At 36.0% G+C, this 12,750-nt stretch overlaps 1 protein-coding gene across 5 annotated transcripts in view; it reads right to left on the bottom strand.

Moving 5' to 3' along the window:
- The window catches only part of SVEP1 (sushi, von Willebrand factor type A, EGF and pentraxin domain containing 1), a 204,051-nt gene that overhangs the window by 127,977 nt on the left and 63,324 nt on the right, over positions 1 to 12,750 (bottom strand). For all 5 annotated transcript variants that reach the window (XM_055087033.1, XM_028493673.2, XM_024126322.3 and 2 more), the window contains 2 exons: positions 1,430 to 1,588; positions 421 to 600 (listed from right to left, as the gene is read on the bottom strand). In XM_055087033.1, coding sequence (XP_054943008.1) covers positions 421 to 600; positions 1,430 to 1,588 — 339 coding nt within the window. The remainder of the gene's footprint in view (positions 1 to 420; positions 601 to 1,429; positions 1,589 to 12,750) is intronic.

Raw genomic sequence — 12,750 nt, 5'->3', positions numbered from 1 at the left:
CGTCCGGAGCCTGTGCTCCGCAACGGGAGAGGCCACAACGGTGAGAAGCCCGCGTACCGCAAAAAAAAAAAAAAAAAAAAAAAAGTAGACATCAAAGCCGCACATTGACCATCCCCAAACTCTCCCTGGACCCTGTCTTGGCTGGTTGAAATCTGAGGTTTAAGGTAACCTGTCCATTTCTTTCGCAGGCAGGCCTTTCCTTTGCTTGTTCATAAAAGAAACACAAAGGGCATAGTTTATGACGATGTGGTCAACTGAACTTAGTAGTTCTGACTTCAAACCTCCTATAATTTTTTCTCTTTCTGTGGTCTATGGTCTATGAAATCAAAAGAAACAAAGAATCTAGTAGTCCATTAGAGTTTAAATTGAGGATGTCGAGCAAGACAATCAATAAACAATGTGAACTGGCAGTCTGCATACCTCTGCAGGAGCTCTCAGAACCAGACCACAAACCATCGGGCAGACACAAGAAGATGCTGCTTCCCACGAGGTCGAACCCGGGGTGACATCGGACCCCACAGGCTGCATTGAAGTGGCTGTTGCAAGTGTTCTGGATAAAGTAACCATTTTCAGGAGGCTTCAGGGCAGGGCAGCGGACAACTAACATTTACAGGGATAAGAGTAAAAAGCAAAGTGAGTCTCTGTCCATAAAGCATCCTCCCCCGGCTTTTTCTTTTCTGGTCAAGAGGACATTGTATACACAGAGCTAAATTATCAACAGCATTCCCATTTACTGCATATGAATTCCTAAGTGCACATTTGGAAGAAGAACATCTATGGCTCACACTTATTAGGTATTTGCTTCCAGTTAAGTTTAAAAACAGACTAAATATTATGGTTTAAGCTTAGAAATTTTAAAACCTTGGTATCTATGTGGATACGAAATTTTCTAGTTCTTGACCTTCATATGTCATTAGCTATTTTCCTTCTCAGTTAGACTGGCATAAAATAAAGAACAAATAAGTCCAGCAAAGCACATCTGCCACAAATCCCAAGAGCCACCGCTTTGGCTAATTAAATATTTTTAATTTTTGATATGAATAATATCAAAGTACTTTACTTATAAAAATATTTTCTTTAAATGGATTTAACCATCACCAGAGCCCAAACTAGCTCATTTGTTATTCAAATTTGCTGTTAAATTTGTGACTTCTCTCGCTTAGATTCATTTTAGATCTTTTCCGATACTAAATCTGTTTTCATAGTCACATTACTTGTGGAGTCTCAGCTCTCCTTTCTCTGGAGCAAGATATGGATATCTTCAGCGATAAGGAATGCTAGATAATAAAAACAAAGAATTCCCACCAAATAAGATTAGAGGAAGGAATATTAAAGACCATGCCCAATTAATTGGATGAAAACACTGGCATTACTTCCCTAAAAGAGATCAGCTTTTATATTTCCTATCTGCCAGTGCTGGGATCCTTACCTTTGCAGGTCTGGCCAGATGCCCGGTACCCCTCCTTGCAGACACAGTCTTCAGGGGAAGTACTTCCAGGTGGAGAAGTGTGATTTTCATCAGGACACGGAAGGCAAGTGCTGATTCCTCCTGGTGAACCTTCTGGTTTGTATGTCCCAGATGGGCAAGCTGTGGGTAAGCCAGGGAAGCCCATTTTATGTGGGGTACATCAATGGACAGTTAACAACATTTTGGAAACTGATTAGGGGGGAAAAGTCCCAAACAATAGCTTTTCATAGAAATAATCGTATAATTCAAGCAAGGAGATAAACCAAGATTTTTTTAAAAGAGTGATATAGTTGGCTATCTGCAGGTAATAAAGTGGCCTCTTTGATGTCCGACAATTAGTTACAATCACAACACATCATGGCATGACATGGCTGGGCTTATTTGTGGGAAAATTCAAAACAGCAATGTACGTAAAGGGACTAAAAGGAATCAATGATACTCAACGCGTAAAAAAATCGTGCTAAAGACAGTATACCCCATATTCCATCAACACCCCCAACTTGTGCAGCTGCACCTCCCCCACTGTGTCCCCCAACACTCACTCCCAGCAGAATAGAATAGCTGCAGATATGCAAAAAGCACTGGGCCCCTTGTTTCGGTTCAAAGCACTGGACAAAGGTTGAGGACAAAGTAAAGGGCTTGAGGGAAATGATCCAACTGATGGGAAATAAGCCTTTTGAAGAAAAAAGAATCACAGACCCTGTTTTTCCCAGGCTCAAGAAAAAAAAAAAAAAAAAAAAAAGATGAAGAGCAGGACCTGATTGACCTTGCTTCACATCTTCCCTCTGCACTGACAATGTGGCTTTGAATCTGTACTTACTCTCCCTGGAGTTACACATCTGTAAAGTAACTCACAATTAAGAATTCAATAACAGAGAAATTGTGGAATAAAGAGACTTGCAATACTTAATAAAGCCAAATAAATGTAGTGTAGTCAAGTATGCATTAGATTATTTTAAAAAATTGTAGCAACCAAGGAATGTGCACTTATGTGGTGATATTCGATATAAATTATCTCCTTTAATCCTCACAGTATTAATAAGTAGTATTAATAATTGTTAGTATTTTTATTAATAAGTACATTACTTTTATCAGTATTGTGTCTATTTTTAAGAGAGAATGGAGGCTTAGAGTAATTTGATGGTTTGACTAAAGTTACTCAGTTAACAGGTGATAGCGCTAGGAGGTTTTTTTAGCTTCTAACATTGGTTTATTACATTTTTATGCTGAAATTCAAAATCACATTTATCTTGTTTGTAATTAGTAAGTCAAATATTTTTAAATGGTAGTACACTCCTTTCTTCTTCCTACTGTCATTTGTTTAAGGCCTGTTTCCAGGTAGACAAGCTCTGGCTTGTTTATCTTTTTTAAAGACTTTTTTTTAGGTTTACAACAAAATTGAGATGAAGATTAGAGCTAGAATTTTAAAGCAGATATTTACATAGCATTCACTATGTCCCAGGGACTGTTCTACATATTTTATAAATATTACCTGTTTATCCATTTAAGAACCTATGAAGTAACAAATATTATTAACCTCATTTTACAGATGAGAAAACTAAGGCACTAAGAGGTTAACTAACTTGCCAAAGTTACACAGTAAGTGACAAAGTTGGGGTTTGAACCAAGAGAATTGGGATCCAGAGGCCACGTTCTTTACCACTACACGTTCTATGTCTCAAACCCAGGTCTCCTGGATGCAAAAGTCCTTGTTTTAACAACTAAAATATGCTAAAAACAGAAGAAATCATTACTGAGAAAGAAGACTCGTAATATAATGTAATTTTTAGGAAAAAAATCATGCTTCTAACATTCTTGATTATATTTAAAAACAGAAGAGAACATTTTCCTATGTATATAGTAGAAAATTCCAGAATTGATAAAGCTGTAGCTATTTAAGAATGAGAGAAACATTTGTAGGAAAGTTATAATGATGTGTGACTTACAAAAAATACTTCAGCAGAAATAAAGGGAACATTACTTCAAAGCATCATAGCATTAAATAATGAATTATTATTGAATTATTCATATTTATGAATATTCCTTTTTATAAAAAGTTCAGTAAATATTGGGACAGATCTTCAAGCAGATGCAAGACAACACTGTATCCTTAGAACAGAAGGCAGCAGCTATAGAAGAAAATGATTAAGATAAACATACAAATGGAAAAGAAAACATAAACTGTAACAGCAAGATTAAAGCTGTTGTTGGAGGCAGTAAAAAGAAGCCAGAAAATTCCAGAACAACACAAGTAAAAGCTGTGATATTAATGCAAGAAAATATTCCTTACTTGAAGTTTCAGGGCAATAAAAACTCATCAAGTTCCTGGCAAAATTAATAAAAAGTGATTAACACCCAAAACAAAGGAAAAGTATGACAAGTGTCTAGGAAAGAAAAACAAAATAAATGGGAAAATCAAATTGACATTTCATTTCTCCTGTGCAAAAACAAATGCCATGAAAAAAGAATGAAATAAGATATACAGCTATGTGGAAAAAATATTATGAACTCAAAACTCTATATCTGGGCAAGATACTGGTAAATATGAGGGAAGAGACAGACATTTGAGAATGTGCATGACTTCTGGAAATCAAGATGTATTTCACTGATTGAAAAGAAATCAACATAAAGAACTCAAGTATGAGAAAAAAATGGTATTCAAGAAATCGCTTGAGATTAAGAAAGTAGTGGGAAATACCATATATTGCTAAATATCTTGCTAAAATAATTGTAAAAATTATGAAATAGCAAATAAAGCCCCTTCTTAAAAAGAAAGACATATGATGTAAGGAAAAAAATTATAATCTTTACATATTATAAAGAAAAAACGTTTAAAGTCTGAGGGAAATGGGGGATGGTTGGGAAGAGGAAAAGATAAAGTTCTCATTTCCTTTCATATATATCAATATGAAAAAACTGAAAGAAAAACATAGGTTCAATTTGTACACAAAAAATTCACATAACTATGAATAGAAAAAGAATGCATAACCTCCAAACCAGTGGAAGAGGAAAAAACCTAAATAACAAAGGTAGAAAAACATAGCTACTAAACAACCAATGGATCACTGAAGAAATCCAAGAGGAAATCAAAAAATACCTACAGACGAAAACAAAATCACAATGATCCAAAACCTATGGGATGCAGCAAAAGCAGTTCAAAGAGGCAAGTCCACAGCAATACAATCTTACCTCAGGAAACAAGAAAAATCACAAATAAACAGCCTAACCTTACACCTAAAACAACTAGAGAAAGAAGAGCAAACAAAACCCAAAGTTAGCAGAGGGAAAGAAATTGTAAAGATCAGAGCAGAAATAAATGGATTAGAGAACAAGAAAACAGTAGAAATGATCAATGAAACTAAAAGCTGGTTCTTTGAAAAGATAAACAAAATGGATAAACCTTTAGCAAGACTCATCAAGAAAAAAAAAGGAGAGGGCTCAAATCAATAAAATTAGGAATGAAAAAGGAGACGTTACAATGGACAACACAGAAATACAAAGGATCATAAGAGACTACTACAAGCAACTGTATGCCAATAAAATGGACAACTTAGAAGAAATGGACAAATTCTTAGAAACGTACAATCTCCCAAGACTGAACCAGGAAGCAGCAGAAAATGTGAACAGACCAACCACAAGTACTGAAATTGAAACCGTGATTTTAAAACTCCCAACAAGCAAAAGTCTAGGACCAGATGGCTTCACAGGTGAATTCTATCAAACATTTAGAGAAGAGTTAACACCTATCCTTCTGAAACTATTCCAAAAAGTTGCAGAGGAAGGAACACTCCTGAACTCATTCTATGAGGCCACCATCAGCCTGATACCAAAACTAGACAAAGATACCACAAAAAAAGAAAATTATAGGCCAATATCACTGATGAACATACATGCCAAAATCCTCAACGAAATACCAGCAATCCAAATCCAACAATACATTAAAAGGATCATACACCGTGAGCGAGTGGGATTTATCCCAGGGATGCAAGGATTTTTCGATATCTGGAAATCAAACAATGTGCTATACCACATCAACAAATTGAAGAATAAAAACCATATGATCATCTCAACAGATGCAGAAAAAGCTTTTGACAAAATTCAACAGCAATTTATGATAAAAAACTCTCCAGAAAATGGGCACAGAGGGAACATACCTCAACATAATAAAGGCCATATATGACAAACATACAGCTAACATCACACTCAGTGGTGAAAAGCTGAAAGCATTTCCTCTAAGATCAGGAACAAGACAAGGATGTCCACTCTCACCACTTTTATTCAACATAGTTTTGGAAGACCTAGCCATGGCAATCAGAGAAGAAAAAGAAATAAAAGGAATCCAAATTGGAAAAGAAGACATAAAACTGTCACTGTTTACAGATGACATGACACTATACATAGAAAATCCTAAAAATGTTACCAGAAAATTACTAGGGCTCATCAATGAATTTGGTAAAGTTGCAGGATACAAAATTAATATACAGAAATCTGTTGCATTCCTATACACTAACAACAAAAGATCAGAAAGAGAAATTTTTAAAAAATCCTATTTACCATTGCATCACAAAGAATAAAATACCTAGGATAAACCCACCTAAGGAGACAAAAGACCTGTACTCTGAAAACTATACGATGCTGATGAAAGAAACTGAAGATGACACAAACAGGTGGAAACATATACCATGTTCTTGGATTGGAAGAATCAATATTGTTAAAATGACTATACTACCCAAGGCAATCTACAGATTCAATGCAATCCCTATCAAATTACCAATGGCATTTTTCACAGAACTAGATCAAAAAATCTTAAAATTTGTATAGACACAAAAGACCCCAAATAGCCAAAGCAATCTTGACAAAGAAAAACAGAGCTGGAGGAATCAGGCTCCCTGACTTCAGATTATACTACAAAGCCACAGTCATCAAAACAGCATGGTACTGACACAAAAACAGAAATATAGACCAATGGAACAGGACAGAAAGCCAGAAATAAACCCACGCACCTATGGTCATTTAATCTACAACAAAGGAGGCAAGACTACAATGGAGAAAAGACAGTCTTTTCAATAAACGGTGCTGGGAAAACTGAACAGCTACATGTAAAAAAACAAAACTTGAACATTCTTTAACACTATACATAAAAATAAACTCAAAAGCCCTAAATGTAAGACCAGATAGTATAAAACTCTTAGAGAAAAACATAGGCAGAACACGATTTGACATAAATCACAGCAATATCTTTTTCGATCTGTCTCCCAGAGTAGTGGAAGTAAAAACAAAAATAAACAAATGGGATCAAATTAAACTTGAAAGCTTTTGCACAGCAAAGGCAACCACAACAAAATAAAAAGACAACCCACAGAATGGGAAAATATATTTGCAAATGATGTGACTGACAAGGGATTAGTCTCCAAAATTTACAAACAGCTCAAGTGGCTCAATATCCAAAAAACAAATAACCCAATTAAAAAATGGGCAGAAGACCTAAATAGACATTTCTCCTAAGAAGACATACAGATGGCCAAGAGGGACAAGAAAATATGCTCAACATCACTAATAATTAGAGAAATGCAAATCAAAACTACAATGAGATTACCTCACACCAGTCAGAATGGCCATCATCAAATGGACAGTAAATGCTGGAGAGGGTGTGGAGAAAAGGGAACCCTCCTACACTGTCGGTGGGAATGTAAATTGGTACAGCCACTATGGAGAACAGTATGGCCGTTTCTTAAAAAACTAAACATAGAGTTACCATATGATCCAGCAATCCCACTCCTGGACATTTATCTGGAGAAAAACATGGTTCGAAAGGATACATGCATCCCAATGTTCATTGCAGCACTGTTTACAATAGCCAAGACATGGATGCAACCTAAACGTCCATCGACAGATGAATGGATAAAGAAGATGTGGTACATATGTACAATGGAATATTACTCGGCCATTAAAAAGAATGAAATAATGCCATTTATAGCAACATGGATGGACCTGGAGATTATCATACTAAGTGAAATAAGTCAGACAGAGAAAGACAAATATCATATGATATCGCTTATATGCGGAACCTAAAAAAATGATACAAATGAACTTATTTACATAACAGAAACAGACTCACAGACTTAGAGAATGAACGTATGGTTACCGGGGGGAAAGGTAGGGGGAAGGGATAGACTGGGAGTTTGGGACTGACATGTACACACTGCTATATTTAAAATAGATAACCAACAAGGACCTACCATAAAAAAAAAAGTTAAAAAATTTTTAAAAATTAAAAAAAGAAAAACAGCACAAGAAGATAAATAGCAGAAAGAATTTATAACAAAATGTCATTAACTAAGGTAATGGAAGTAAAACCAAATATATCAGTTATCATCAATAATAGTAATGGGTTAATTTAACCCTGCTGATAAGATATAAACTTAAAAACAAGCCAGAGATACAGGTTAAAAATAGTTGGATGTAAAAATATATGTTAACTATTTCAAAAAATTTTCAGGAAGCAAACAAATTAATACCTTAAGGAGAAATAAAAGCTTAACACATAAACAGCTTTTTCTAATATATGAAAAAGATAGGAATACTTCAACAGAAAAGTTGACAAAGAACAAAAGCTGGAAATTTACTAAAGAAGAAATGAAAATGACCTATAATCATAGGATACACTGTCTAACCTCACTTATAATGAAAAATGCAAATTGATGACTACTTTTTAATTTGGAAAAATTTTTAATGGATGTTACTACCCATTGCTGGCAGGCATGTGGGCAAACAGGCTCTCTCCCACTCTGTAGGGCAACCTGAGGGTAGACACCAAAAGCCTCAAGTGGAGCTTTCCCTATGATATAGCATTTCATTTCTAATAATTTGTCCAAGTGAAAGTAAACATTTTTTACCTACACATGTAAGTATGTATAATTATTGTCTGTCATTACACAGCACTGGAAACCAAGACAAATGTCGAGAGGTGGGGGGTTCGTTAAATTCTTATGACAAATCCATCAAATGGTATATTAGCCATAAAAATAGAATTCTTGACATGGAAGGTCAATCAAATTGTGTAGTTGAGTGTAAAAGAAAGCATGTTTCAAACACCATATGTATTGTATGATCTTCTGGCTAATGAATGCATAAAATTCTATAATATTATGAATACATGGCATATATTCATGGTGGAATTATGAGGCTTTCAAGGTTGTTTATTTTTGCTGATTTACATTTTCTTGTTTTGTTATACTGAATAGGTATTGTGCAAAAACATTAAAAGTAAATAAAAATTATACATAAAAGAAAGTCATTGTCTCAAATGCTGTATTTCATTTCACAGTTATTGGTTCTCTGACCTCAGAGATCACTTTGATTCCTACTTCTCCCTCCATCTCCTTCAATACCCAAATTGAAATCATGTTGTTTGGGTTTTACTCCTTAAAAACCCTCTGCATTTCGCCTATCCCTCCATCTGCATCGCTCCTATCTTAGACAGGAACTCATTACCTCTCTTCCAGGTTTTTTTTTTTTTTTTTTTTTTTTTTGCGGTACGCGGGCCTCTCACTGTTGTGGCCTCTCCCATTGCAGAGCACAGGCTCCGGACGCACAGGCTCAGCGGCCATGGCTCACGGGCCCAGCCGCTCTGCGGCATGTGGGATCTTCCCGGACCGGGGCACGAACCCGTGTCCCCTGCATCGGCAGGCGGACTCTCAACCAGTGCGCCACCAGGGAAGCCCTCTTCCAGGTTTTTACAAAGTCCTTTCACTGGTTCCCTCAACCTTCATCTCTACTCTTTAATCCATCTTAGATGTTGCTGCCTGAACATCTTTCTAAAATATAAATGTGATCAAAGCACTTTCTACCAAAAACTGCACCAACAGGATGAGGCCCTCTCTCTTTACTCTGATCTATTGGGTTGGCAAAAAAGTTCTTTTGGGTTTTTCTGTAATTCTTTGATCCATCTACAACTCTCCCCTGTCTGCTACAATGAACCAGTGAACTCCATATCCTGATCAGAAGGTGCTTTAGAATCAAGCAGAGACTAGTTTTGCACCACACCTCCCCCACCTCAGTTTACTGGACTTGGGAGTCTGACCAATTTACTTAATTTTTCTGAGACTTTGTTTCTCCACGTGTAATATTAGTAGTACTTGCCTTATAAATTTCTTGTTAGGATTAATTGAAATAATGTGAGTAAAGCAACAATGCGGGGCATGCAGTTGGCATTCAGTAAATGTTAGAATAATGTCGCCAACTCTTAATTTTCTCAACTATAAAAGAGACAGTTATACTTCTTTTATGGCTTGTTGTGCCCAGTAGATGCTCTGGTGCTTGGTAAATATTATCTCCCTCTCTTTCCCTTTCCTATCTTCCACTTAGCTTCTGCCTTCGCATATGCTTTCCTTTCTCTAAATGAACCTCCAGTATCCTTCAAGACTAACTTGTTCTTCAAAGCTTCTCTAACTTTTTCAGACAGATATTGTTACCTTCATTTCTGTGCCCCAGAGCACATTACCCCCACCTCTGCTCTGGCACATATCACACTGTGTGTAACATACGCACTTGGCTTTTTCTCTCCATGGGGAACACACTCTTGTAAGTTCAGGGAGTCTTCCAGTCATCTGACCCAGCCATTGCCCATCCCATTGCCTGAACCAGCAGTCATTCAGTCAAAGGAGGGCAGGAGAAAACAAGCTCTACTGGAAGTGGAGGATGGGTTAGTGTGGAGGAAGGACCAAAGTCAGAGGGACTAACAAGAGGGCAGAGTGAAAGGACGTTAGACTAGGAGTCAAGACAACTGAGTTGCTATCTTGGCTGCTCCACTAACAAGCTACGGGGTCACTGGCAAGTGATTTTTTAAAAAATTTTCCTACAAAATACAGAGGTTACATTTAATGATGGCTATGACCTTTCCAATGCTAACATTTGATGATTCTATAAATAGAATAATAGAATTTAGAAAAATACTAAAAAGTTAAATAAACTTTTCATATGAACAGTCAGATTTTATCTACAGATTTTATAATGTATTTTAAAAATAATATTACAAAAAAAGGAGCTAATCTTACACCATTACTCTCCAAAACCTTTTGAGTAATCAAGAATTTACAACACTGGATAACAGTGTTTTGGATAAAAATATCCAAAAATACATTTGGAAATGCATTGTGAAATTCATAATGGTAATGGAAAACAGACTTTAGGAAAACTATTTAAAGGCATTGCACAACTCTAGTGGGAGAGGTGTAATCAACTTCTTTGATTCCCAAGGGGGAAAATTCCTCATCTAAAACCAAGCAAAAGTTGAAAAGATGAAATTAACTGTGGTTTGAAAAAGTTCCACAAGTGATGGTAAAGGGCTAGGGTACAATTTTTTTCTTTATCATATGAAATGATTCCCTTCCTGGAAATGTACCAAATAATGTTTCTTAATTGCTCTTCTTGTTGTTGTTAAAATAAGCACTTTCTCTTTTCAGAAACATCTTAGCAGTTATCAGCTACTATTATTGGAACTGTGATTCTTGAAATTATCATGTGCTAACATTAGATTTTTCTTCAACTGCCAACACAATTTTTTGACTTAAGTAAATAAAAATATCAACCAGTTTGGAATTTGTAGAATATAAAGAAGTCTCTGTTCTCTAAATATCAATCCTTTAGATGACTATTTTAGTTAATAATATTTATTATACAGTAACATACTTTACAAAATTCCTTCTTATACATAATCTAAGATTAATGTTTTAAAAATCTCTGTAAATACTAAGAGCCTCTGTTCTTTGCACAAGTTAATGAAACTCTTTAAAGAATATAGTTTTAGGGAAGTTGCATCAGCTGCATTCAGGCTGTGAAGTACACAACTCCAAGTGTGCCCCTTCATGTAGATGATAATGGGACCCAGGAGTTGTGCAAATCAAAAGCCCTCGTTTCTGCTGTATCTAGGTAGGACATCAAGCAAGTTATCTGGGCCCCCCCCAAAAAAGGCTCTTTATTATTACAATAACATGCTTCTTCTCAACTTTATGGATTCACTCTGAATAAGGAATCTGTTCCTACAAATAGCTGTGCTAGGATTTTGAGCACTGGGGTCCACTGCACTAGAAAAGACCCAGCTTTCCCTGAGGCTAAGTCAATCCTTGTCACAAGTACAAGACAAGGACCTAGGTATACATATGAGGGACTTTCTTTTTAGTAGACAGCCAAGATCCTTTCTATTTTCATCAAGGAATTAGAAGAGGAGACTTTTAACTGACCTGGATTCTGCACATCTGCATCTGTGTAAAATGAATTAGCATCCTGCCAACCTCCCTGTGATTGGGTAGCTCATCTGGCTGGAATACAGACTATTTGGGCAAAATTGGGAACGTAGGCAACTGTGTGGTGCCAGAGCAGCAAATGGCACCCAAGCTGCAGGACACCATGTTGCAAGTGTAAACATCTGCTCCAACTAGAAAGGAAATTACTGATGGATTAGGACGAGTCTATCAAAAAAGAAAAGACAAAACTCTCAAAAGGCTGTGTCCAAAAGATGCATCAGTGAAGTAAGCATCATATGTTAAGAATATATGTGTACACACATACATATACATATAGACATAAATACATATATCACACATAAACACATATATTACACACAAATATAACCTGGCTGAGTATAGAACACTTAGGCAACGTGTTTTTAGTTGAAAACTCTGTGTTCTCTCTATTTTTTTTTTTTGGCTGTGCCACGCGGCTTGTGGGATCTTAGTTCCCCGACCAGGGATCAAACCCAGGACCCTGGACCCCCAGGGAATTCCCTGAAAACTCTTAATTGTCTTAAGGTGTTTACTGCCTGGGTGAGAAATGTGAGATCATCCTGAGTTTTACAATTAAAACTTCACGGGCAAGCACTTTTAGGAAAGGCCTCTGGAGATTTTAGAATTATCTTCAACTTATTTATTCCTTCTAAAATAGCTAATAACTCAGAATTGTATAAAGAAGAAAATAAAATTTACCATAAGCTTGACTACTCTGGTTTAACTATTCTTTTAATGTTTAATATTTAGGTTGATTCCAATGTTTTACAATTAAAAACAATGTTCCTATAATCATCTTTTTCCCTTATATCTTTCACCCATTGACATTTTTTTTCCTTAGGCAAAATAATATTAACTTTTCATTAGTCTACTGTCAAGTTATTGTATATTCCCATTATCAGGAATAAAAGTACATATCTTACTGTACTCTCATGAGTTTTTTTTTTTTTTTTTTTTTGCGGTACGCGGGCCTCTCACTGCCGTGGCCTCTCCCGTTGC

Source organism: Physeter macrocephalus, chromosome 9, assembly GCF_002837175.3.
Source record: "Physeter macrocephalus isolate SW-GA chromosome 9, ASM283717v5, whole genome shotgun sequence".
NCBI lineage: Eukaryota > Metazoa > Chordata > Mammalia > Artiodactyla > Physeteridae > Physeter > Physeter macrocephalus.
This window is presented reverse-complemented; position numbering and strand designations above follow the sequence as displayed.